A 27,990-nucleotide genomic window follows, 5' to 3' on the forward strand; every position below is an offset into this window, starting at 1 on the left:
GCACTTCTGACAGAGAAAAGGAACTAGCTGTGCATCTCAGAAATACTCAGAACTGCCCTTGGGGTTTAGAAAAACTGCCAGGGGAGGAATGCAAACTTACACTGAATGAGATGTGGAACGGGCGCTGGTGATTGTATCGGGACTGAAGGCACGTGCCCAGAATCTCCAGCACTCCTGAGACACACAGCAGCCGTTGCAGGCTTTCAGAAAGGTAGGTTCAGGTCATGCCTTCCGAGGCACTTGGGCTGGGGGCTTTCTCATCCACTGGTTGCAGGATCCCCAGGAGTGGAATGAGAGAGGATGAGGTATTCTCTCTCCCACAGCTCAAGCTGGTATTCTTGGTTGGGATGGGTCAAGCACACCTTTTAATGTATGTTTAGGGGCTGTGGGGAGCAATGTTGCTGCAGAGGATGGGCTAAGGACAGACTCCTGAAGGCTGATGCTGGATGCTGGATGGGGTTGTTCTAGTTGCTTTTTTTCTGTAAGTCTCCAGGGTATCAGGATACTGAAAGCAGTATTTCACACTTTGCCTAATTATTTCATGTACTCTTGATGCCAATTCTTCCATGGTCTTTATTCTCTTTCTCTGAGATGTTATTTTTATAATTCAACATTAAAGGAAAGATCTACCACTTGCAGAATTTGGTGGAGATGTTGTAGAGCACAGGCTGCCACGTCTGTGCATGGCCTGAGGTAGACTGTGGCCTGACCAAGCTCTCTGTCTTTGGAACTGTTCATGAGACATCCAAGGCATATACTGAAGCTGCTCATGAGGAAGTCTACTAATGAAAGAGACTTTGTAGATTCTTCACAGTCTTTGGATCAGAAAAGAATTTGAAGGCACTGTGCCCAATGCATTCTCTTCTTGAATGAGGCAAATGAAACCCAGAGAAGAGAAGTAACTACCCAGAGTCCCGCTGTTCAGTAGAAGAGCTATAGGTGTATAAGCTGGGATCCCTGATGCCCGGCCTGGGTCCCCGTTTTCACATTTCCATTGTCATCTTCCAAGTTCAGGCCTCCTTTTAGGTCTCTATTCTATTTTATCATTTGTCAGAGGAGAGAGAGCCTTTCAGGCCAACCCCATCATGCTCCCTGCTTGGCAATTCTGACCTTCAATGGGGATGGTGATATGAACATAGGGAAGCAATGGGTTGATGGTGGTACTGATCACAGGAAATTGGAGCCAGCAGAAGAAAGGAGGGGAGTGTCCTAGGTTTCTTCACATCTGTAGCAGGAACAACAGCAACAACGAAGACACTGAGGTTGTCAGTAGCCCAGTGCATGATGTCATAAATGATGTGACAAGCCTAGGGCTCAGTCGTCCCTTATCTGGAAGCAATGTCCCTTGTATCAACTCAACATTCTCTTTTGTTTCAGTTTCCTTGATATTTGAATATAGGGAAGTTGAGCCCTGGAGAGTAAATACAAATGTTTATCCTTGGGGAATTTACTTTCCCTAGGTAATAAACACATGGATTTCTGTGGTATGAACATATAAGGCAGTTATATGAATTTATAGCTAGAGTTGTTTAGAAAGACAGAGCATGAGCCCTGACTGATCGGGATCTGACATATGTCACCACAGAACTATGGAAAAGTCGTAAGAGTCATTTGAAAGTGATATTTTAACATAGTGTCTGCTCTGGGGAAGCTTACAGTCTTATTAAATAAAGAAAGAACTCTCAGGTGTGTTTGATAAGACAGAACCTACATTTTCTAAATCCTTAGTCCAAAGGTCTATCTGAGAGATCAATGCAGAGGTTTCTTTGCATTAAAGAGAAGTAAACTAACACATGCATTCAGCTGGACTAAAAGAATCATCAGTAGTGGACTTTTACAACACTTTGGGCCTCTATGATGCAAGGGCGAAATAATATAGGATTTTTTTTCTTTTCTCTTCCAGTTTTATTAAAAAATGACTGACATACATCACTGTACAAGCTTAAGGCATAGAGCATGATGGTTCGACTTCTATATATTGTGAAACGATCACCACAATTGGCTCAGCTCACATCCATCTTCTCATATAGATACAGTAAAAAGAAAAAGAGGAGGGAAAGGAAATATAGTGATAGATTGTTTATTCGGGATATTTCATGTTCCTTAATGTAAGCATTTATTGCTATGAATTTCTCTCTTAGAACTGCTTTTGCTGCATCCCACAAGTCCTGGTATGTTGCATTTCCACTTTTCTTTGTCTCAGAAACTTTTTTATTTAGCCTTTAATAACCAGAAGGACTTACCTTTTTATTTTTATTTTTTGATTCACTGGTTGTTCAGGATGGTGTTGTTTAATTTCCACATGTTCATGAATTTTCCAGTTTTCCTTTTGCTATTTGCTTTCTAGTTTCATGCCATTGTTGTCAGAGAAGATACTCCATATGATTTCAATCTTCTTGAATATTGCAAAGATTTGTTCTGTGGCCTAGCATATGGTCTATCCTGGAAAATGTTCCAAGTGTGCTTAAAAATGTTTATTCTGCTGTTGTCAGATAGACAACACCTAAATGTAAGGTTCATTTGGTCTATGGTGTTCAAATCCCCTGTTGCCTTATTGATTCTCTGGATGATCAATCTTTTGTTATAATGGTGATTTGAGTCCCCAACTATTACTGTATTACTGTTCATTTCTCCTTTTAATACTCTCAGTTTTTGCTTTATATATTTAGGTGTTCCAATATTGGTTTTATAAATATTTACAACTGTTATATCTTCTTGATTTATTGAATCATTATCATTATCATTACATAATAACTTCTACCTTTATCATTATATAATGACCATCTTTGTTTCTTTTTACCATTTTAGTTTATAGCTTATTTTGTCTGATATAAAGATAGCTACCCCTGATATTTTGTGGTTATCATTTGCTTGAAATTTCCATCCCTTCACTCTCTAAGGCTAAAGTGAGTCTCTTAGAGGCAGCATATTATTGGGTGTTTTATTCATCCATTGAGCCAGTCTATGTCTCTAATTGGATAATTTAATCCATTTATATTTAAAGTCATTACTGATAGGTGAGGCTTTCTGGTTATTTTGTAGATCAGTTGTTCCTTGTTTCTTCTCCTGCTGTCCTTTTTTGTGTTTTGATGTTTTTGGTATCATTATGCTTAGACTTCCTTATCATATTCTTTTGTGTAATTATTACAGAATTTCCCCCTTGTGGTTACCATTAGGCTTACATAAAATATCTTAAAATTACAACATCCTATTTTAAAGAGACAACAAAATAACTTCAGTAAAATTGGTAAACTACACTTCTACTTCTCCCTGCACATTTTTAATAGTGTGTAACTAATAACAGATTATTGTATTTATGGTTATTTTTTACCATTCTCTTTTGAACTTTCAGAGTTATGAGTTATGCACCACTATTACTACATTGCAGAATTGAATTACGACTACATATTTACCTTTACCAGTGAGATTGATGTACCTTTTTATGGTTCTATACTGTTAATTATCATTCTTTTCCTTTCACTCCAAGGACTGTCATTAGCATTTCTTATAAGGTGGGTCTGGTGATAATGAATTCCCTCAGCTTTTGTTTGTTCAGGGAAGTCTTTATCCCACCTTCATTTCTGAAAGACAGCTTCATCAGGTATAGAATTTTCAGTTGACAATTATTCTCTTCCAATATTTTGAATATATCATCCCATTCCTTCCTGACCTGAGAAGTTTCTTTTGAGAAATCTGTTACTAGTCTTGTGGGAGTTTCCTTATATGTAACTTCTCTCTTTTCTCTTGCTGCTCTAAAAATTCTTTCTTTGTCATTGACTTTTAACAATTTAATTACAGTATGTCTCAGTACAGCCCTATTCAGGCTCCACCTTTTTGGGATCTCTTGGGCTTTATGGACCCAGATGCCCATTTCTGTCCCCAGACTTGAGAAGTTTTCAGCCTTTGTTGCTTTAAATATGTTTTCTGACCCTTTCCCATTCTCTTCTCCTTCTGGAATTATCATTATGTGAATATTGTTTCTTTTCATTGTGTCTTATAGTTCTCATAGACTTTCTTCATTGATTTTTCATTCTTTTTTCTTTTTTCTCCTCCAACTGGGTAATTTAAATGTCCTATCCTCTAGGTCACTGATTCTTTCTTCTCATGGTTGAGTCTACTTTTGAAGTTCTTACTGAATTCTTCAATTTCAGTATTGTATTTTTCAACTCTGGGATTTATGCTTTGTTTTGTTTTGTTTTGATGGTTCCTGTTTCCTTGTTGAGTTTCTCATTTTGTTCATGCGTTGTTTTCCTAATTTCATTTGATTGTCTGTGTTTTCTTGTAGTTCACTAAACTTCCTTCAGAAGATTATTCTCAATTCTTGGCCTGAGGGTTCATAGATTTTCATTTCTTTAGGGTCAGTTATTGGAGCTCTATTAGTTTTCTTTGGTGGTGTCATATTTACCTGATTTTCATGATCCTTGATTCCTTACATTGGTATCTGTGCAGTTCAGTAAATGGGGCTCCTCTTCCCGACTTTACAGGTTTTCTTTGACAGAGATAGTTCTTCACCAGACAGCTCAGTCTGCATTTCTGGGTGTGTCTTCTGGTAATGTCCTTGGGGGAGTGGGGCTTGCTGTTATTATCTATTTTTTGGTCAAGGGAACTGTTTGAGTGTTGAGGATGGAGTTGGGGGAAAAGGGCTTGCCCCTGGTTGGGAACAGTGGTTATGCCTGATGGTTTGGTTCTCTACCTAAGTGAGGCTGTAGGATGGGATCTTCAGGTGCCTGGATTCTCTGGTCAGACTAGCTGGATGGAGAAGACTGGGTACTATATTCATTAGTAAATGGGGCTATGAATTAGCTTCCCCTCCCTGGCAGGGCAAGAAGATATGACCCAGCCCCTGTACAGGGTCCCCTTGGGGCAAGACAGAATAAGGGATCCCACAGCACAACCCACAATGCTTGGGGGTCCTGGTTGTCCCCCCAGAGTTTCCTTTCCCACTGGAGGAACTGAGGCTCAGGGAGACTTCTCCACATGTGGCCACCTCTCTTACCTTTGTGATGCAGTCTGTCTTATCCTCAGAGGCGCAGGATGTGCTCCAGCTTCACCCCTATGTTCTGGGATTCTCTCAGGGGTGTCTTGTTCGTGATTAGTTGTTATTTCATCTTGTGAAAGGGAGCAAAGTCAGGAACGATCTACGTCCCCATCACGGTCACATCCAGCCCCAGGCTAACCGACACTTCTGAAGGCCCTCCTTGCCATCATAGGTCGAGTAAGCACGTGTGGGGTGTAAAGGAGGCAGTTGTGTCAGAGACTGCAATACGGTCAGTAGATGACAAGCTCAAATCCCAGGATGTTTGCTGCTGACTGCGGGAGAGGTGGAACATTCTTGGCAATGCACTCAACATGTGCAAATGCCCCGATATAGGAATGAAATTGCTCTGGAAGTATTAAAAAAACTCAAATGTATTTTTGGCTTCAAAATTAAAAAAAAAGAGATTTAAGGTAAGATAAATGTGAGCTGAAGTAACAGAGTTCGTCCTATCAACTACACTAACTGTTTTAACTTTATAAGGGTACTAGAATGCCAAGGAAGGATTTTAAAAAGAAGGTGGCAGAATTTTTTATGCATCTTAATATGATCATTCTCTCTGCAAAGTAGGGAATGAACTGGACATGAGGGGTTGCAGGTGGTTGCAGGAGAACATTAAGAGGCTATCAAAATATTCCTAATAAAAATAGGATGACAGGTTGGTCTGAGTACGTGGAAAAAGTGCCCAGAATTTGAAAATGATTATGAAGGATCAGAAGAGCATGACTGATTGGACATAGTAGGTAAGAGAAGACATGGATGACAAAGGACCAGGTTTTTTTTAATATGGACAACTGAGCTAATTGGTGGGTCTCCCATTAAGAGAAAAACACAAGAGTCCCATAGACCTCTTATGGTTCTTCCTCTGTACTAGGAACTAATTGTGAGACTCTGAAATAATCTCCTCTACATACTTTTCATTGTACTGCATTGATTTTTGCAGGAAAGCTGTTGAGGAAGGCTGGGTATCTTCTGTTCAGGTCTTCTAATGTTTGAAGTGAAAATCCTCCCTATTCCTCTCTGGGACAAGTTACTAAATGAAGGCCAAATTATGGATTTATTATAATAACTTCAAATTAAGCTCAGATGGGCAGAACTCTCAGAAGAAACTGGATTAGAGGATATGGGTTAGATTGAAGGCCAAAAAGAAGCTACCTATCTTTCTCTAAATAAAGATCTTGTGTTCTGATCAGAGGATGCTCAAGCATATAAATAGTCTGAATATACCTCCTACTCAACAATATATAATAAGTAACCAACCTTCAAGCCCAGTTATTATCCAAATAGACTGCAAAAGAAAGAGGAGAGTCTCCTGGCCTGCCTCTATGTAGTCTTGAATGTGGCTTATTGCGTGAGAGCAGGAAACAGGAAATCCTGGTCTTTCCGTCCAATCCGAGACAAACTGTGAATGAGAAGGCTCAGCCGCCGATCCATGGCACAGTGAACGTCATGCTCTAACCAAGCATTTAAGCCCTTCTCCTTTAGCCTCTCTGCCTCCCTCAAGAGAGGAGCAAACTGGAGCTGGAGGATGCCAGGATGTTCTTGAGTGGCAGCAGGAAGTGTTAGAGGAAGTTACGTTTTATACATAAAGCCAAAAAAATAGGTAAATAGCAGTAATAATAATAATAATAGTTAATATATATTTGGTATTTATTATGTGAAATGCACTGGTTTAAATGCAGTGTCTCATTAAATTCCCACAAGAGTTAGGCACAATTATTTACGTTACAAAGCTATAGAAACACAAGATTAACTCAACTTGTGTAGAGTGGTAGAGCTGGAATTTAAAGCTGGGTGGTGTAACTCCAGAGCCCCTTCACTTAAGATGATCCGCTATACCAGTCTTATGAATGGAAGAACTATTTTGTTTGTACATTTATGCAATCATCAGTTGATGGACATTTGGTTTGTTTCCATCTTTTGGCTATTATGGATAATGCTGCTAAGAAAATGCATATACAAGTTTTGTGTGAACCTGCTTTGACTTATTTTGGGTATATACCTGACAGTGTAATTGCTGGGTCATATGGTAAGTCTATCTTTAACATTTTGAGGTACTGCCAAACTCATTTCCAAAGTGGCTGTACCAATTTATAATCTTAACATTAATATTTGAGACTTCCAATTTCTCTACATCCTCACTACTACTTGAATACTTGATTGTGGTATCAAGGTATAACTGGCCTCATACAGTAAATTGGGAAGCATCCTTCCTTTTCAAGTGTTTTGAGTAGTTTTTGAAGAACTATTATTAATTCTTTTTAAAATGCTTAAAAGAATTTGTCAGTGAAACCATATGGTCCTGAGATTTTCTTTGTGGGAATTTTTACAATTCTTATTTTAATTTCTTGTAATAGAGCTATAACATTCATATTTCTTCTTGCACAGTTTCACTGTCAGGGTCTCTATAGGAATTCGATTATTTCATCTAAGTTATCTAATTTATTGGCATACAGCTGTCCGTAATGTTCCCCTGTAATCCTTTTATTTCTGCAAGGTTGTTGATCATGTTCCCTTTTTCATTCCTGATTTTAGTAATTTCTTGGTGCAATTTTTTCTTGTTCAGTCTAGCTCAAGTTTTTCTAATAGTGTTGATCTTTTCAAAGACTGCCCCACCCCAAGGGTTCACTGTCATTGTGGCTGTTGTTGTCATTGCTGGTTTGTTTGTTTAGTGACCCTTGATCTCTTCTGTGAAGTCTGTATTCTTTATATAATCTGTGAGCCATTAAAGTTTCTTGATTACCTTAATAGCTAACTTATGATTTAACAGATATCTTTAAGAGCCCTGAAATAGTAAGTGTCCTATCATTCCTGTTAGGCTGTGTGTGTGTGTGTGTGTGTGTGTGTGTGCTCAAACATGTATGCATTCACATTGGGGCAACTTCAATTCTCCAGTAATTTGCAACTCTTAGCCTTTCCTTCTTGCTTGCAGAGCCTCAAGATAAGCCATAGTAGAGGAATTAGGGACTTCTCAGGTCAAGGTCATACACACATGCACACAACCCTGGGCATGTCCATGCACACAATCCTATATGTGTGTACAGTCTTCTAGATTCCCAGGGTAATATCAGGAATTTTTCACAGCTTCCTGCACAAATCTCAATCTTTTTTCTTTTAAGTTTTTTTTTTTAAATCCAGCTTTGTCTTTGCCCCAACTACTATTACTACCTCAGGAAGCTGTGAATTAAATAGCTTCTGATGATTATTTTTCACAAATACCTCGGGGTTAGGATTTTCTCACTAAATGAATCTTGAATCAGATCAAATAAAGATAAGCTTTAGAAGTGAGGTTTTCCAGATGGTTGCTAATAGTGACCATATCTGAGAATGGGGACTTTTAGGGATTTCCAATCCTGTCCTAACCCTCTTCACAGGCTGTTAGGTGGCTGGTTTTTACAGATGCCATGGTTCCAAGGCTTCTGGATTTTAGTGCTACCACATAGTTGGGAGTGGGAAGTAAGAATAGGACAAGTTAAAATATGACAAAGTTCAAGAAAGACAATAGGGAGAATCAATGTAACCAAGAGTTGGTTTTTTGAAAAGATCAACACAATTGACAAACCGGTAGCTAGATTAACTAAGGCATTAAGATAGAAGACTCAAATGCCTAAAATTAGAAATGAATGAGAGGACATTACTACCAATTTTACAGAAGCAATAAAAGAATTAGAGTGCTATGATCATTGTATTCCAAAAAAAGTAGATAACTGAAATTAAATGGACAATTCCTAGAAACACACATCTACCTAGACTGAATCATAAAGAAATAGAAAATCTGAAGAGACGGATTTTAGTAAGAGATGGAATGAATAATTTAAAACTTCCCAACTAAGAAACGCCAAGGAACAGATAGTTTCACTGGTTAAACCTACTAAACATTGAAAGAATTAACACCAATACTTATTAAACTCTTCTAAAATTCTAGAGGAAGGAATACCTTCTAAGTCACTCTATGAGGCTAGCAGTACCCTAATACCAAAGCCAGATAAAGACATTGCAAGAAAACCACAGACCACTATCCCTTGTAATTATTGATTAAAATATCCTCACCAAAGTACTATCAAACAAATTCAACAGCATATTAACAGGATTATATACTATGATCAAGTGGGACTTACATCTTGAATGCAAAGATAGTCCAACAAATAAAAGTGGATCAGTGTAATATATCACATTAACAAAAGATCTAAACATAGCACGTGGTCTTCCCAACTGATGCAGGCAAAGTGTTTGACAGAATTTTACATCCTTTTATGATAAAAGCATTCAGAAAACAAGAAATAGGAGTAAATTACCTCAACATAATACAGGACACAAAAAATCCACACTCAATATCATACCTAGTGGGGAAAGAATGAAAGCTTTTCCTCTAAGATCTGAAACAATACAAGTCTGCCTGCTTTTGCCACTTAGGTTCAACATAGAAATGCCTGGTCAGGGCAGTAAGCCAGGAAAAAGAAAGAAAAGGCTTCCAAATTAGGAAGAAGAAATAAAATTATCCCTTGTTACAGGTAACATGCTTTAATATGTAGGAAACCCTAAAGATTCCACACACAAAAATTCTGTTAGAACTAATAAATGAATTCAGCAAAATTGCAGGATACAAAAATCAACACACAAAAAATAGAAATACCATTTGATCCAGTAACTCCACTCCTAGGGATTTACCTGAAGAAAACAAAACCCCTGATTTGAAAAGATATTTGTACCCTATCACTATTATTACTGCACTGTTTACAATAGCCAAAATAGGGAAGCAGCCTGTGCCCATCAATAGATGAATGGATAAAGAGGATGTGGTACATATACACAATGGAATATTATTCAGCCATAAAAAGAAAAGAAATCTTACCATTTGCAACAATATGGATGGAGCTAGAGGGTGTTATGCTCAGTGAAATAAGCCAGGCAGAGAAATACCAAATAATTTCAATTATTTGTGGAACATAAAACAAAGCAAAACAGAAGGAACAACACCACAGTAGCCTTACAGACACTGAGAAGTTGATTACTGGTCACCAAGGGAGGGGAGTGGGCGGAGGCAGGGGAAGGAGGGGGAGGACTGTTAAATCACTGTGATGTACATGTGGTAAAATAAAAATAAAAAATAAGTTGTGTATCTATACACTAACAATGAACAATTTGAAAAGGAAATTAATAAAATAATTCCATTTATAAAAACATCAAACAAGTAAAATATTTGGGCATAAACGTAACCAAAGATGTAAGATTTGTACATTGAAAACTACAAAATATTGCTGAAAGAAATTGAAGAGCACACAAATAAAGGGAAAGACACTCTGTGTTCATGAACTGGAAGAGTTAACTGCTGTTAAGATGTAAGTATTGAATAGATTCAATGCCCTACCTATCAAAATTCCAATGATTTTGTTTTTGGAGAAAGAGAAAAACCCATCCTAAATTCATATGGAATCTCAAGGGAATCTGAATAGCCCAAACAATCTTGAAAAATAACAGAGTTGGAGGTCTCACTTTTCCTGATTTAAAAACTAACTACAGGTCCATGGTCATCAAAACAGTGTGGTGGCAACATAAAAGTAGACATATAGACCAAAGGAATAAAATAGCCAGAAATAAACACTCATATAGTGTATGTGGTCAAATGATATTCAACAGGGTACCAAGACTATTAAATGGGGAAAAAAACAAATTGGTCTTTTTTAAATTAAATATAGTTGATATACAATATTAATATTCATTGAAGATATACAACGTAGTGATTAACACATACATTACTAAATGTTCACCATGATAAGCATAGTTAGCATCTGTCAGCATACAAATGTATTACACTATTATTGGCTATATTGCCTATGCTGCACTCACATCCCCATGACTAATTTATTTTATAATTGGAAGTTTGTACCTCTTTATCACCTTCATCTATTTCACCATCCGTCACCACCCCGCCACTGGAAACCACCAGTCTGTGTTTGTGTGTTTATGAGTCTATTTCTGTTTTGTGTGTTTGCTTGTTTTGTTTTTTAGATTACACATTTAAGTGAGATCATGTGGTATTTGTCTTTGCTGACTTGTTTCACCTAGCATGGTACTTTCTAGGCTCATAACTGTTGGGAAACCTGGATATCCATATGCAAAGAAATGAAGCTAGACTAGACACTTAGTCACACCACATATCAATCCAAAATGGATCAAAGACCTAATTGTAAGAGCTAAATTATAGAACTCTCAGGAGAAAACATAGATTGAAAGCTTCATAACATTGAATTTGGCAATGATATTTTGGAAGTAACACCAAAAGCACAGGCAGCAGCAAAATTGTACTTTATCAATTTTGACTTTTCATCAATTTAAGACTTTTGTGCATTAAAAGGAAGAGAAAAGGCAAACGACCGAGTGGAGAAAATATTTGCAAATCACATACCTGATGAAGGACTGATCTACAGAATATATCAAGAACTCAAAAACAACAACAAAAACCCCGCAAAAACCTGATTCAAAAGTGAACAAGTACTTGAATAGACATTTCTCCAAAGAAGGTGCACAAATGGCCAGTAATCACATGAAAAGATGCTCAGCATCATTAGTCATTAGGGAAACTTCAAACAAAACCACAATGGGATACCACTTCACACTCACCTGCATGGCTTTTGTCAAAAAGAGAAGACAGATGAAATTTTGGCAAGAACTCATGCACTGCTGGTGGGAAAGTAAAATAGTATGGCCACTGTGGAAAATGGCATGGTGATTCCTTAAAAAATGAATCTTAGAATTACCACATGGTAATATGACTCAGCAATTCCACTTCTGAATATGTACCCTAAAAAAGTGAAAGCAGGGACTTGAACAGATAACTGTATACCCATGTACACAGCAGTATTATTCACAACTAAAAGGTGGATGCAACCTAAGTGTTCATGGACAGATGACTGGGTAAAATAGTATGTGGTTTATATATATAATGGAATATTAGCCTTTAAAAGACATTTTGGCCCATGGCTACAACCTGGTGAGATAAGCCATCACCAAAGAACAAATACTGTATGACTCCACTTACATGAGGGTCCTTGAGTGGTTAAGTTCTCAGACAGAGAAAGTAGAATGGTGGTTTGCCAGAGGCTGGGAGGAGGTGGAAATGGGGAGTTAATGTTTAATGGGGACAGCGTTTCAGCTGAAGAAGTTGAAAAAGTCTTGGAGATGGTTGGTGGTAATGGCTTCACATCCGTGAATGTATTTAAAACTGCTGAACACTAAAAAAATGTTTAAAGTGGTAAATTGTATGTTGTGGATATTTTACCACAAAAAAATGACAAAGCGCAATATGCTTCCCGAGATTCAGCCATTTTCTTTGAATAAATGCTCCTTGGATTGTTGCAAGATCTTGATTAATATCTACAGTTTCTGAAAACGTTGGTTTTGACCATTTTCCAGTGTCATCATTGCTTCTCAAGAGGAGTGGATTTTGAGCTGTCCTCACTTGGCAATTCTGGAGTGCCCCTTGCCATATTTTTGCTTTCTGTCTCACTCATTTTTCTGCTTTTTCCATCTCCTTTCTTGCCTTTTTAGTTGATGGGTTACATTGACTTTTTCTTACCAGTTCATTTTCTCATAAGATTTTCTTCTTTTTACCAAAAAAATTGCACAATTCACTACTTACCTTTATTGGTAATCATTGATCTTTTCATTCTTACTAGAAATCTAAAGTTACCTTCTCCCGTCACCCAAATTGCACAAGGACATTTGAAGAGCAGTTATCATCCCAAACCTAAATTTTGCTTTCTGGGGATCCAGTATTTTATATTATCCTTATGTTTAATCTACTAAATTGTTATTTTTGTTCTTATTTTTGTACGGCCATATGTGTACATGCAAGTTTCCAGTTTCTTTACTCATCATTCCCTCTTTATCATTGAACATCCTTCTAGGCTTTACATTCCTTATTTTTGAAGCGCATCACTGAAAGTTCTATCTAGTGAATGCGTACACTGGTAGCACTGTTGGGTGTATATTTATCTGAAAATGTCTGCATTTCAGGCTTGTTCTTGAAGCACAGTTACATTCAGGGTCTGTGGTTGTTTTCTTTCAGGCCTTTGAAAAATACTTTCCTATGGTTTTCTGGCTTTCATTGTTATCAGTCTAATTGACATTACTTTGCATGTGATCTGACTTTTCTGTTTTACTACTTTTAAGATCATCTTTGGTCTTTGCTATCTTGCAAAGTTACTATAATGTGTTTGAATGTAAATTTTTTAAGTACACTGCTTGGTGTATATGACTTGTGTCTGTGCATTTATGTATTTCATCAGTTAAGGAAAATATGTAGTTATTATTATTTCAAATGTCAGTTTTGCCAATCCTCCATTTTTTATCTTTCTAGTACTCTAATTATATATATTCTAGAACTTTTCATTCTTTACTTCTAATCTTGTAGCCTCTATTCTGTTATGACCATTTCCGTGTCTCTCTATATGGCTTCTGGGTGGTTTCTTTAGATTTATATTCTAGTTCACTAATTTTCTTTCCAGTTGTTCCTTGCTATTTAACACACTGATGAAGTTTTTTAAGATGTCAACATTATCTTTCTTCACATTTGAGATTTATCTTGTCACTTTTTCACTTTATCTGTGCTTTCTTACTTTTGTGATTCCCCTTTTGTTTGAATATTTCATCTTTATTTATTATATATTCTGTATTTCATTCTAATATCTGAGGCACTTGAGGTTTCTCATGACTAAATCTCATGGTATCTTGGTTTTTGTGCATTTGGAAATGTTTGACTATGACGATATGTACTCAGATGATCCTCATCTGTGGGATTTCTTGGAGTCTAACATCAAGAATGCTTGCTTCTGCAGACTCACAGACTCCAAGAAGGGACTAGTGGTTACCAAAAGGAAGGGGTGGCGGAGGGCAGGTGGGAAGGGAGGGAGAAGGGGATTGTGAGGTATCATGATTGGTGCACATGGTATGTATGGGGTCATGGGGAAGACAGTATAGCTCAGAGAAGACAAATAGGCACTCTGTGGCATCTTACTATACTGATGGACAGTGACTGCAATGGAGTTGGGGGGGGTACTAGATAATAAGGGTGAATGTAATAACCACATTGTTTTTCTTGTGAAACCTGCATAACAGTGTATGTCAATGATATCTTAATGAAAAAAAGAATGCTTGCTTCCTTGTGAACTCTAGTATAAGACTTATTCAGAAACAAATGACTTTCTACAAAAAATGGCTTTTTTATGTGATTTCTCTTTTATTTCCACCTTTTACTTAACAGAACTATACTTGTCCAAGAAAGTTACAGCCAACTGGTGCATTTATGCTTAGAATTGTAAGCAATAATATGTTTTATACCTAAGCAATAATGTGTGTTTTATACCTTTGATAGACCTAACAAAGATAAGTACTCTGAAATCTGCAGCCATAGTGTCCCATTTCTTTGATATTCTTTCTTCATTTCCCCCAAATTCATATCTCCCTGCAGTCTTCATTGTGTTTGACAGTCCTCTCGCCTGAATTATGGGGGTATTAGTTGTTTCCCAGTTTTGAAATGGAATTCAATTTTCTTTCTCCAAATTGCTTTTGGAAATTTTCTTGGACAGAAGAAAAAGCCTTGACTTTTGGATTTCATCTTCTTATTTATTTCCTGATCTTAATTATTCTAATCTTGCTCACATTATGTTTTCCTTATGAATTATTAATATTATTTTTGTCTTATTAAAAAATTTTTTACTTTACTATTTTGTGATTTGCTATTCTGTGCTTTTCATTTTTCATTTTACTGCTTCCTGTAGCTTTGGAAGTAGATGTTACTAAAGTTAATGTTTTAAATGATTAATCTTTTATTTTCACTTGGACTTTTTTCCTCTGTCTCTGAAATTGACCCATTTTTTTCCTCCTGATTTCCATCAGTTTTATTGCTAGATAACAATAGTGTAGTTCCTTTGGCCTACCGAATATAGATACAGGTTAATAATCCTTTCCAGAGAAATCTGAATTATTTTCCCATACATACTAGAACATTCATTTATCCTGTGCTACCAAAAAAAGGGGCACACATCTCCAAACTCTGGACTTTTACAGAGCCCCAGTGAAGCATAAATGGAATCAGGAATGACTGTGGCTTTGCAGAGTCTTAAGTTTCACTTTCCTCAAAATTTGTGGATGTAAGCCATGCAACATCTGAATATGGATTCAAATGAATAGATAAGAATGTTTATGTGGCTTAAACCTGTTTCCACATAACCTGATTGGGGTATCTCTGTTGAAGAGAGAAAATGGCATTAAGAGTATTATGCTTGTGCTTCGAGTCTCAGAAAAATAATTTTACGTGTCCTTGCTCTACATTGATGAGTCAGGATTTACAACATTTTACTGGAACAGGAGATTTAAATTCTTGGTGCCAGAGATAGGACTTAGAATCATAAATCACATGAATTCCATAAAGTCCAGAATTAATAGGATAAAATCCAAGAGAACCTATATTGTATTAATAAAGATGAACTTGAGGAAGGTTTCCAGCTCTAAGAATGTAACTCTGCTCTGATTAGAAAAAGGGGCTATAAAATTCTTAACAATAAGTTGAAATGCAGTTGATTCTGGCTGGTTTATTACTGTGGCAAAAGTTATCCTTCAAGGAGAAAATGGCTGTAATCAAGAGATCATGCAGCACTAGGGATAGAGGTGAAATCTGAGTGCAGACTTCATATATGAACTTGAAGACATTTCCCTAATTTGAGGTGCCCAATACCTTCACCTCTGTTCTATCCATGTTACCCTCTCTTCAGTTCTTTCTAGTGTCTTGATGTCACATGACATTTCTCTCCCCCTCCTGCCATCTCAGTCTCTAACTCTTTCTCTCCTTCACGTGTTTCTTGTTCCACTTTCCTGGCTGGCCTAGGCAATATAATTACATTTTGTGAAGATGTTCTAATACCTGTTGTAATAAAGGAAGGAAATAGACCAGAGGATGTCATTTCCAGGACCTCATCCTAAATTACATTTCTTATTGTAGCACCTTTTCTGCTGCCATGACAACCCTGGGAGGAATGGAAGAGACCACAGCAGGGGCTGGCCCTGGTGGGTACCAGCAGGGGCAGCCTGCTCTTTTGAACTCCTATCTGTGGAAGGGGCTGCTGGAGAAGTTCTTGAAGGGGGAGCCCAAAGTCCTTGGGGTAAGTCAGTTGCGGATCTGGGGGAAGACCAGTTGCATTGTAAATCCACTACTTACCAGACCTAATGCCAAATACTTTGTTTCACCAGCCTCATAATACACAGTCCGGCCCTCAGGGCATCCGTATTTGATGTTCAGGCCCTGTCACTTGAAAAATGATACAATATTCTATCACATCATGTTTCTGATTTAGTTGTATTTAAAATATAGTGGCTTCAGATCTGTCCTTGGGCTGTGGGTCATCCATGGTAACTGTGTTCAACTTCAGCGTGGCAGAGCAGCTCAAGAAAAAGCAATGTGAGCATCAGCTGAGTCCCCGCAACAGACCTTCTGACAGCTGATGGCCCCACAGTTACTGTCTCTCTCCAGAGAAGTTTCTTAGCTGACTCCTCAGAGAATGAAAATTCTTCTATTCTCTGTGCCTTTCTGTCTTTATAGGGTTTTCTGATGTCCCCACCTGGAGTCTCAGGTGGGTGAGCCTAACAGAAAGGGAAAGTTTAAAGAAAAATGGGTTAATGCACATCGAAGGGCAATGAATATAAAGGTTTCTCTCTAGCTTAAACTTTAAACCAATGGGACAAAGTCATTATGACACTTGGATCCTTTTAAATGCCAGGGGGTGAACTGTTCTCCATCTCCTATGTTTAGAACCCTGTGCTCACTCATGTCTGTTGCCTCAGAACCCAAGAAAATGTCATATTTCTCTTCTCTTTTTCTTACCCTGTGCATACTTTCTTTCCATCAGAGTACTTCCCCCTGTAGAATAATTGCTGTCTAATTTCTGGATCACTCCTCTGAGCATGTGCAGAGGAGAATATCAGTTGTGGGAGGAGGAGTATCATAGGTGTCAGTAAAACACCTCTGGGTAGGTCTCGGGACACTGTTTTTCCCTTGAAAGTACTGCGGCCATGGGGATTGATATCCCCAGAAAAAGAATTTAGTACGTCAGTATATCCATAGTTCCTTGCATGACAGAGAAGTAGTAAGAGAATATCGGGGAGACCATCTGACTCTTGCAAGAGATGAAGAATGACGATGGCTTAGTGGTTGGGAAGGCGACGGCTTGGGCGCCCTCTTTGTGGTGGATAATCTGCTTTTCTCTTCATTATTCCCAGGTCGTGCAGGTCGTGACTGCCCTGATGAACCTCGGCTTGGGGATAATAATGATGAGTGCCATTTTGCCATTTTACGAACAACATACATTTTATGTAGTACCCTTTTCAACAAATGTGGGGTACACACTTTGGGGGTCAGCGATGGTGAGTAGGATGTCTTCTGATACGGTGGGAGACAGCATAACATATAAAATATAGCGGTTAATATACTGAGCTTTGGAATCATCGCCTAACCCTATTTTATAGTTCTGTCAATTTCAGAAAGTTATCCAACCTTCTTGTGACTCCATTTTATCATATTTAAATGGGAATAATATAAAACTCACAGAAAGCTAGGCAGATTAAATATTTAACTTGTATCAGTTAGGATATATTATAGCATATATATATAACAAAAGCATATGTATGTATAGCATATAACAAAAGACCCAAACCAGAATAGATTATACATTGAAAGCATTGATTATTTTTTATAACAGGAACCCAGTCTCCTGGATTGGTTAATTCAGGAGTGCTAGGACCTCACAGAGGGTGGCTGACATACTGTATCAGACTTGCTGATACATCTCAGCGCTCCTAAATGTTTTGTATGCATTAATGTCTTATATTCCCAAGCCAGCTATGGACAAAAGTAATGGATTTTCCATTGTTGGCTTGGACTGGTCAAATTCCCCTCTGTGGCTGGGAAGAGTTCACTGAAGCTCAGAGGAGGCTGAACAAAAAGAGGATTTTGTCGACAAGGAAGAAGAGACATGGCGGGTATGCAGGCAATTCATAGCCAGGTATCAAACCTTAGAAAATAGTTTTGTTTAACAAAGGGTCCTGCTATTAGGTAAATTTTGTTTGACAAGTTTAATAACTTAGAACCATAACTATAATTACAATTAAAATTTAAGAACGTTGAAAAAAAATTTCCCCCAATGCAAAATGCAAGAGTTTCTCTGCACACTGAGGGTGTAAATAGAGTCTACAGTATTGTTCTACCTACTGACAAGAGAGGAATACATTTATAAACTGGGTTTATGTTAGAATCAGGGAGCCCATTCAAGTGTTATAGGGTTTCCATTTATCTACAGAGTTGAGAATGAGATACTTTAGAGTTTTTTTTTAATAGAGCTGGCTTTTTGTTCCCCCTTGCCTGTTTATGGAGTAAGTACCAGATTTCAAGAACAGAAATTCTGTTCTATTTCTGGACCGTTATATAATGTGTTATATATTCCATAAAACCAAGTCAGTAATAACGTCTATTAAACCCTTACTGTGATCTGGGCACTCCGCTAACTGCTTTGTGTGTGCAGCTCCATTTCAATCATCACAAACTTATAAAAAAAGGGTTTATCACAGTCCTCGTTTTATGGATGAAGAAACTGGGACTTAGACTAAGGAAATTGCCCAAGATCACACAATGATGTGGTACAGGAATCAGGGCCAAAGCAAGATCAGCTTAATTCCAATATTACATACTTGTAACCACTCTAGCTTTCAGCTTCCCCTTTCATTTCCTTTTCAAGATCACTTTGGAAACCAGTTTTCATAATGTAGGCCTTCTATGCAAGTTCAATAACTTACTGGGAACTGTAGGAGGAGTGTGTTTGTCAATTAATGTATCACCCAAACTATCGTAGGTACCCCACTGGGTAAGCCTTTGCTTTAGTTGGCGGGATATGTTTTGCTTCTTAACTTATTCTTTCAACCTTATTTCCAAACCTCACTTGTGAAATGCCTCCTTTTCTCTCCATACAGTACAAAAACCAGGACCAAGAACCAATCACAGGTTTCTTTTTTTTTTGGCAATTTAGTCTCCTGTACAGTGACACGTCCTTCATCAGAATCCTATAAAATTATCCCCACCCATGTTAGAATATTCCTTCAAGTTTTCTTTTTCATACTTTTGGAACATTGTAGAGTTTTAGTCATATATATCATTCACATTGTTTTTTTCTCTCAGAAACTTCATATATTTTTTGCTATGGTAAATGAATCTCTCCTATTAAATTCTATCTTCAAACACAAACACACACACCTGTTAATAATCTGTATATACAATAGCTGTGCACAGTGTTGTTCCCATGCGTCTTACTGAATTTTCTTAAAGCTTATAGAACTTTTTAGTTGATATTCTTAGATGTTTGCAGTATAACATGTTCATATTTAAATAATTTGAACCATTTGCTTCAAATGCTTTTTTAAATATAATTATTTTGGTTGATATACTAAGAATAGTAATACATAGTACTCTACAACTTTATCTTGACTTTGACTTTAAGGAGATGGCCCTAGAGTTTCCCCATTGAACATGATTAAGACTTTTAGACTGAGGCAAGAATCGTAGCATGTTATGGAAAATGCAGCTCTTCATATTTTATTAATAATGTTTAAGTCAATAATTCAATTCAATTCAATGTATTGAATTCTATTAAATGTCTTATCAAGGTTGTAAATATGAGCGGTTAGCATCTGAATTTTCTCCTTAAATACAGTAATTTCATAAATTATAATAATATTTCAATATTAGAAAATCTGATCATATGAAGAAATACCCTACATGTTCATGATTCATTCATATAATATGATGGATGACTTTCTCTGCTATATTTTTCCCAGAGGTGAATTTAATCATATCTGTCTCAGTATCCAGTAGTTTTTTTGAAGAACTGTATCAAACTGTTTTATTAGATCAGTCTTTTTTGGTATTAAGGTACAATTTTTGAAACTTCTGAAATCAAATATTGAAAGTAAACCCAGAAACTCAAATGGTTAGATAGTGTAAGGCAGGGAGTCCAGTTGAATTGGCTCTAGCATTTTAGCTAAGTGGAAAAAAATTATCCAATTTATGGAGTCAAGTAAAATAGTCTATTCTAATCATCATCGAATATGAAATTAAAAATTTTTCTTTGCTACAATTTTATTTATAAGTTTCATCAGTTATTTAAATGAAAATCATCTTTAGTTTCTTTTCTCTTGTAATATCTTATTAAATTTTGGTACTCTATTAGAGTTACTTCATCTGACTGGCAGAGGATTTTATTTCAATGCCCTCAAACAGTTTAAATGCCATTGCAGTTAGACATTTTTTTGAAAGGCTTAATAAGTCCTCCTGTGAATCCATCTGGTAGAGTTTCTATGTTGTTCTGGGAAGAGGGGACAATTATGTACAATCCTTTGGGTTTCTGGCAATATACTTGGTCTGTTTAATGTATTTATCACATTTATGGGTAATTTTGGTAAATCATGACTTCAAATATTTGGTTTAAGTTTTTAACCTGCATTTCCCCTCTTGTTTACTAGTTTATTATTTCAGGGTCCTTGTCAATTGCAGCAGGAACTAGAACTACAAAAGGTCTGGTAAGCTGTATTTCCTTTTTTTGCTTATTTGTTTGTTTTTTCCAAAAGAAGAAAGATTAACCAAGTATGTATTCTGCCGAGTAGAAAACAGATCTTGTTTATTTTGAAAAAGTCAGGAGAGGTTGTTAAGTTTTACCTAGTTGAATGGGTCTTTTGAAAATTGTAATAAAAAGTTAGCTGATAATAGAATTACTGACATGACAATGAATAGTTTGGGAAGATAGTTGCTAAGAGAATCTTTGTGAGAATATGGAGAATTCCTGAGGAGAAATGTTGAATGAAATTGGTTAAACCCTGCCTGTAGCTTGTGAGCCAGTCCATAACAATGGCATCAGGTGTTGATTTATTGACTTACTAATTAAAATATGCATATCAACTGTATACAGAGAGGATTTTGATTCAGTTTAACAGTGAAAAAATTCACAATAAGGCTATAGAAGAAGGAGAAAATTTAAAACGTAACTTTCATGCCAATATGTCCTTCATAAGGCCAACAAAAGGCAATAGCCAGTATCTCAACAATGTTTTTCCTGTCTAGAGACCATATTTGGGTTTTTTTGCTCGAATGATATGGAGTATGATCAATAGGGCTTTTCCCGATCCACCTTCCATCTGTCTCCCTAGCATCTCCTTCAGCTATAACCACTAACATCTACCCTGTGCTACAGCCACACCAAACCTCTCATACTTAGGTGAGGAATTTTAGTTATAAGAAGCTTCTGCAACTGAAGCAGGGGATGGTAGGGGATGCGTGCAGGACCATCCAGTTTAAGGCTGAAGTGTATTGAAAGCCCTGCTAAGGAGATGGGAGTTTATCTCATGTGCCCATGGGGGTCATCTGATGGATTTCGGCTTTGGAATAAGAGGATCATCTTTGTCTTTGGGCTGGAGATTAGGGTTGAAATTTATAAGAAAGAGACAATTTAGGAGATTATTGCAACAATCAAGAGAGAGAAGGACTGCATGGGGCAAGAAGCAGAGGGTATAAAGTGATTGATGGAGATGTATCTGCGAATGTGTTTGGATTACCCAGTTGATGTTCATCCCTTTCTAGGTCCGAGGTAGCCTTGGATTAAACATCCTCAGCTCTGTCTTCTCTGCACTTGGAATCATACTCACTGCAGTCAGCATCGATACATCTCCATACTATTACTTTCACTGTCGCTCCTATGAGCAGTTGGACAGTTGTCCCATGGTCGCATCAATTTTAATAGTGAGTCCTTCTTTTCATGGGTTTCTGGGGTGGAAGCAAGTTACAGGAGCCTTAGCTCTGGCAAAAGTAGCAATCAGTATTCCCAAATTGATGAATCACTCCGGGAAGTTCAAAGTGATTGAGAAATAGTGCCCACATCTCATCTCTCTCTGCTCCTCTTCTATATGTGATTTGGGAAAGTGAGAAGAAAGCTCACAGTTGTAGAACACCTAATGTTGTACTTTCTAACAGTATGCTAAGCATTTTGCATAATTTTTCCTGTTTAATTTCAAACCACTGATAAGTATACTGTTTTCCGATCTAAACCTAGAGCCCAGATATTAGTCTCAGTATGTCCCCAGGGCCCCCTGATGGAGCCTGATGGAATTAACTGGTTCTCTAATAGCAAAGTAAAATTGTCTTGAAGATTATCCATCAAGTGGTGAATACACGTAACCCAGTATCCCTCTCAACATCTCCGAATGTTTTTGCAAGTTTAAGCATTTTGGCCTCAACATCCAAGGCCTGGCAAATTTGCCATCTATAGTCAGTATTTTACTACTTTTCTATACCACTTTCCCTCATCTAGGTGTTACCCTAATTGCTTTAGTCTTCAAATTTTGTCTTCTACAAGATTTTGTAGGCCATAAAACTTCCTGAAGTTTTGGGCCACCAGGTAAGTGCAGGGAGGGAGGGTTCTTGAAGTACAGCATACTAGATGAAAATGCAATTCAATTATTATTATTATTATTATTAAATGCAATTCAAAGTATTCGCCATTCTCAATACCACAGAATTTTCTATTGTCTCCCATCCATGTGACCTTCTGGCCTTTAACTGTGCTACTTACTTCTTTCTCCCATTGTTTCCTTTCCTCTCCTAAATTTGGAAACTCAGCATCTTCCTAACTTATTTTGCAGATCCATTACATTTCTTTCTCTTCATTCCCAGCTAATCCTAGGTAAATCTAGAATGGTATATATTTGCACCAAAACACCCCATGGAGTGTCTTTGCTAAACTCACTTACTGCCCTTGAGATTTCTAATAGTTTTTAGAGTATGCAATTTTATTTCTTGAAACTTACTCAAAAGAAGAAAGAGAACTTAAAATTTTCCAAGGTCACACAGTGAGACATTGGCAAAAGCAAGATTAGATCCTGTAACTCTCTGCCTCTAATTCCCTACTTTTTAATATTGTTCGATTGGTCATTCTAAAGAGGAATCTTTTAGTTTCCAAAGTTCTCTTCACTCACAGACTTGAAGGGCACAGTGATGGAGGTAAAATCTGGAACGGAATAGCTTCATGAGCACAGGGCCTGTGCCTTCACACAGGGCTTTGTCATTAGAAGACCGCTGCTCTGCAGTTGCTGTCTGAAGGTTTTAAAAATTTTTTATAAAGGCCCTGTGAATGACACAGCCAGTCCTGCTTCCATCTCGATCACCTTCTCCCAGAGGCTATCACAAATCCTGTCATGTGAACATTTTTCCTGCCTCTCCTTAAGCAGTGGTTGACAAAGGCCCCAGGGCTTACTTTTAAATATAATGATAAAAAGAGACTAAGAAAAGGTGAGTTCTTTGCAGGAAAGAGTAGAGGACACCACTATCTGGAATCATTAGGCAGAGCCGTATGAAATGGCCAACGATCAGCAATACTTCATCTAGAAAGACAGAAGGTTCAAATGGCTCAAACTAGAATCTCATATGTATTTTGCTATTTTTTGTTAGAAATCCAGTCTGGCACCTGTTTTGGTAAATAAAGTTTTATTGGAACATAGCCACACCCTCTTGTTTACATATAGGGTACTTTACCATCTAGGGCTGCTTTTGTACTGTAACAGCAGAGTAGAATATTTGTGACAGAGACCTTATTGCCTGTAAAACCTAACCTGGAAGACTGCTGGCCCCTTATTATAATGCTTGTCAGCTCCCGGTCTCCTCTATTAGGTGGTAAGATCTTTGAGGTTAGGGAAATTATCTGTTTTGTTCACTGCTCTATCTTCTGTGCCTAAAACAATTACTGAAACATAGAGGCTACTAAGTATATTGAAGATATGAGTAAATAGATAAGAAATGATGAAAGCAAATATTCTCAAGGCCCAGCTGAAACTGTGTCACTCACGTCCCGGGATCTTGATCTATTGCCACTTACAAGCAGAGGTACCATCCCTACCAATGGAGACAAAAAGAGAGAATATTTAGACCAAAGAATCCCAGGCGTCAATCCAGGTACCCAATTCCAATTTTAAGGAATAAGAATACTGCGCAATGTTTCTCAAATATGACCATATGTCTTCACTAAAGATTAGTCCTAAAGCCACTCTGGGGGAGGAGGATTCAGGACTGACTACCTTGGTGTTCACCGCTGCATTCATTTCTGATGGTTGCCGTAATAAATTACAATGAACTTAATGAGTTAAGATAACAGAAATTTATTACCTTGTAAATCTGGAAGTCAAAAGTTTGGGATGGGTCTTATTAGGTTAAAATCAAAGTGTTGGCAGGACTCCATTCCTTTCTGGAAGATGGTAAGGGAGTAACAGCTTCCTTGCCCCTTCTGGGTTCTGGAGGCTACCTACATTCTTTGGCTTGTAGATGGAGTGCAGCTTCTATCTTCAAAACATGCTGTGCAGCATCTTCAAATCTCTCTTGGACTTCGACTCTTCTGCCTCCTGCTTCCACTTATAAGGATTCTGAAATTATTGTTGAGCCCACCCAGATAATCCCTCCATCTCAAGGTCAGCTAATGTGCAGACTTAATTCCACTTGCAAACTTCATTTTCCTTTGCCAGGTAATTTGACTTACAGGTTCTGGAAATTAGGATGTGGACTTCCTTGGCCTATTATTATTCTGCCTCTAGTTACTAAGATGAGATCATATGATTGTGTCAACTATGTAGAATTCCTAGTGTTTGAAAAAATGAAGTTGTTGATTATCTTGATGGTCCTTTCCCCTCTTTTAAGACATTTTCAGATTCTGTATCTGCAATAGTATTGGAAAGTAGAGGAAAATGATTATTTTATTAGTGGAAAAAAAGCAAGAATGAGTGACAGCCAGCAGGCCAAGAATTGGCCAAGGGTCTGGCTGCAATTCGAAGCCAGCTTTTCTGACCTCTGGCCAGTGCTTCACCTCTGTTGGCATTGTGATCAGCAGTGAATATTCAGAACTTGTCACCTCATTTCCTCACATTTCCTTGTTATAAATTTGCTCCTAGGGTATGGATGCCCTGGTGCTCATTCTTAGTGTGCTAGAGTTCTGCCTTGCTGTGACCCTCTCTGCATTTGGATGCAAAGTCATCTGCTGTACTGGTGGTGTGAGTACTGGGCTTCCTTTGAAGATACCTGGATTGGTTTTCTATTGCTCTGTCATAAATCACACAAATGTAGCAGCTTAAAACAACACACATTCATTATCTCTCAGTTTTCATGGGTCAGGAGTCTGGCCACAGCTTAGCTGGTTCCTCTGCACAGGGTCTTACAAGGCTGTGATCAAGGAACTAGCTGGGGCTGCGGTCACAGCTGTGGCCTTTGGTCCTCATCTGTGCTCCAGTGGCAGAATGTATTTCCTCTTAGCTGTGGAACTCACAGCTTCTCTTTTTACACCATCATGGGAGAGGAAGTCTCAGGTGCGTTAAAGTTCTTTTAAAGGGTTCATGTGATCAGGTCAAGTCCATCCAGAATAACGTCCTTCCTGATAAACTCAAAGTCAACTAAAATAATCTACGCACAGGAGTGATTGCCCGTTGTATATGTGGGTCCCACACATGCTCAAGGGGAGGGAGTCATACAGGGATGTAGGTCACTAGGTGCCACCTTAGATCCTGCCTGCCACAATGGATTTAAAAAAAAAACTGTTTCTCTCCATCCACTCCCTCAAAGGACCTCCTCTCTTAGTCCAGATCAGAGAACAATTCACAGTGGACCGGTCCCCAGAGGGAGTGGGGCATTTTACTCATTGTCCTTTTATAGCAACATCCCCCTGGGTTAACTGAAGAGAGGGGCTCAGATTTCTCTATTAGTGTGTGTACACCTGCTGCTCTCTTACCCTGAGACCTGCAGCAGATCCTCCCGGCTGCTAAGCAGAAAGAAAATCACATATCCCAGTGGGCCTGGGAGATGGGAGGACACCAGATTGCATTAGGAAGAATAGGACAAGGATATCTTCTAAGACTTGAGGGTTCCAGGGTAAAAAAGTGGATACTAAAATACTGAGAGCTGCTCAGTAGTTTTCCTACCCAAAGGCCCAGGGGCAGACAAACCCAGAGCCAAATCACAAAATAATAGTTGGAGAGATTATTTTCCTGGTGCTCTTCTCTACCATTTTGCACCTCTTTCCCTTCTTTTGGGGGCTCTCATACTATCCCACATCCTGTGCCCCCACATCCTTCCCCACAGAAAAGAGACTAACTCTCTTAGTGGACTTTTGCAATAAGACCCTAGAAGTTAGGGTTTCTCGGCAATTCTCAGTCATTTTGTAACTTCATTAAATGAAGCATTTTATTTTCACTGAGCATGTGAGCAAGAAGGCAACCCCCTTAGTAACCTTCATATCATAATATCGAGGCCTATACTCCCATCTGCTCCTAGAAGAGTTACTTAGTTGGGAAATGTTGCTCCCATTTTTCTCGCCGTGTGAATCCAGAAAAGGAATGGCTTTGAGGCATATAATGCCTAAGTCTTTATCTTTCCTGGTTCAAAGGCATATATATAATTTCCTTAGTACTTTGAGAACTAAGTTCTTAGAATTTTCTGGTTCTTTGAGGCATATAATACCTAGGGTCTTCCTTTTTTTCCCCCCCTCCCCAAATGCATTTCACACTGAGATGTTGGAAGAAGGGCCAGTATTTTCCTTAATTTCCTGATTGTTCCTGCCATTCTGGGTCAGTATGTTTTTTAAGTATTTTAGTCACAGCCAGAAAATTATGGTTTGGGTATATTGTTGCCATTGGCAGAAACAGCCTGATTTGGAAGAAGAACTCTTTATTTTCTATAACACTTTGGTTTACCCATCTTGCTTGCAAGACCCAGCAACAGCTATCACTCTTAGCTTCTCATGCCAAGTGCTATCACTGAATGGTTTTCCTAGATCCAGTCTGGTCTAAAGAGTGCTAGAGAAACCCCACCAAACTGATCTTGAGACTGAATTCAGAGAACAAAGGATAGACTCTGATAATGACGTTGTGGGGACAGGGAAGGGAGACCCTGAGGTTGTTTGGTTGACTCACCCATGGCATTCTGATTGATTTCACAGGTTGTGTTGATTCTACCCTCACATGCTCACGTGGCAGAAACAGCATCTCCTGCATCATTTACAGGAGGTTTGATGCCACCAACAGATGAAGGGGAAAAAGTTCCAGAAAATTTAGCCTAACAGTCACTCAACAACCCCACTGGGAAAGCGTCAGAATCCATCTCTGATCTATCTATCTATCTATCTATCTATCTATCTATCTATCTATCTATCTATCTATCTATCTATCTATCTATCATCTATCTAAAACTCACAAGAATGTTTTCATTTTCCTCCAAGAAATCAACAACTTGTTTCCCTGGTTCTTTATCAACAATAGCAGAAGTTAAATGAATAAATCATGCATTTAATGAATCAATAGCACTCAAAAGGTTTTCATTCAAATTCAGGATTTTATATAAGGACATTAAGTTAGTAAATAAGATTTGGTAGAAGTCAAAAGATACTGTAAAGATGAGGACTCTATGAAGGCTACATATTTCTGCTTGCCTGGCCAATCCTTCTCCCAATTTTTGGCTTTTTTTCCTGCCTTTAGGAATGCAAGGTGTTTTTACCTTGAGGAAGTCGAGATGCATGGCTTTTTCTTCCCTTTCTTTTTCCTGCTTCTTTTCTCCCATAAAAAATACCCTTTGATTAGCACAGTTGGTCCTTGTATGTGTACAAACCACTATTTTAATGTAAGTATGCACAGAATAACAATCATGACGGGATCAGATCAGATTTCGCCTCTGTTTTCTGTGTTTCTTCATCTTCCTCCTTCCCTATCTCCTTTCTCTCTCTCTGCCTTCCCTAAAGGGCAGACTTATATCTTAATCAAACTGTATTCAGTCCCATACATGTGATTATGCAATATATAATGTTTACTAAATGTTCATTAAATACATTTGATTTACTACA

General features: G+C 37.9%; 1 protein-coding gene across 2 annotated transcripts; it reads left to right on the top strand.

Annotated features, from left to right (window-relative positions):
- Positions 1-27,990, top strand: LOC108401081 (membrane-spanning 4-domains subfamily A member 4A). Of its 2 annotated transcripts, XM_017666814.3 has the most exons (7): positions 2-211; positions 16,035-16,194; positions 17,309-17,452; positions 20,597-20,653; positions 21,708-21,866; positions 25,058-25,156; positions 27,094-27,447. In XM_017666814.3, exons 2-7 carry the CDS (start codon positions 16,051-16,053, stop codon positions 27,211-27,213), a joined length of 723 nt encoding a protein of 240 aa, XP_017522303.2. In that variant the 5' UTR covers positions 2-211; positions 16,035-16,050; the 3' UTR covers positions 27,214-27,447. The 2 variants fall into 2 exon arrangements, with proteins under 2 accessions (XP_036851711.2, XP_017522303.2); XM_036995816.2 differs by lacking the exon at positions 21,708-21,866 and having other exon boundaries at positions 1-211; positions 27,094-27,990.

This window comes from Manis javanica, unplaced genomic scaffold (genome assembly GCF_040802235.1).
Source record: "Manis javanica isolate MJ-LG unplaced genomic scaffold, MJ_LKY HiC_scaffold_25, whole genome shotgun sequence".
Taxonomy (NCBI): Eukaryota; Metazoa; Chordata; class Mammalia; order Pholidota; family Manidae; genus Manis; species Manis javanica.

Coding starts and splice junctions, on each gene's coding strand:
- LOC108401081 (XM_017666814.3), top strand. CDS start 16,051: ATGACAACCCTGGGAGGAATGGAAGAGACCACAGCAGGGGCTGGCCCT. Junction 17,453..20,596: donor CACTTTGGGGGTCAGCGATG/GTGAGTAGGATG, acceptor CTTGTTTACTAG/TTTATTATTTCAGGGTCCTT. Junction 25,157..27,093: donor TCATCTGCTGTACTGGTGGT/GTGAGTACTGGG, acceptor TTGATTTCACAG/GTTGTGTTGATTCTACCCTC.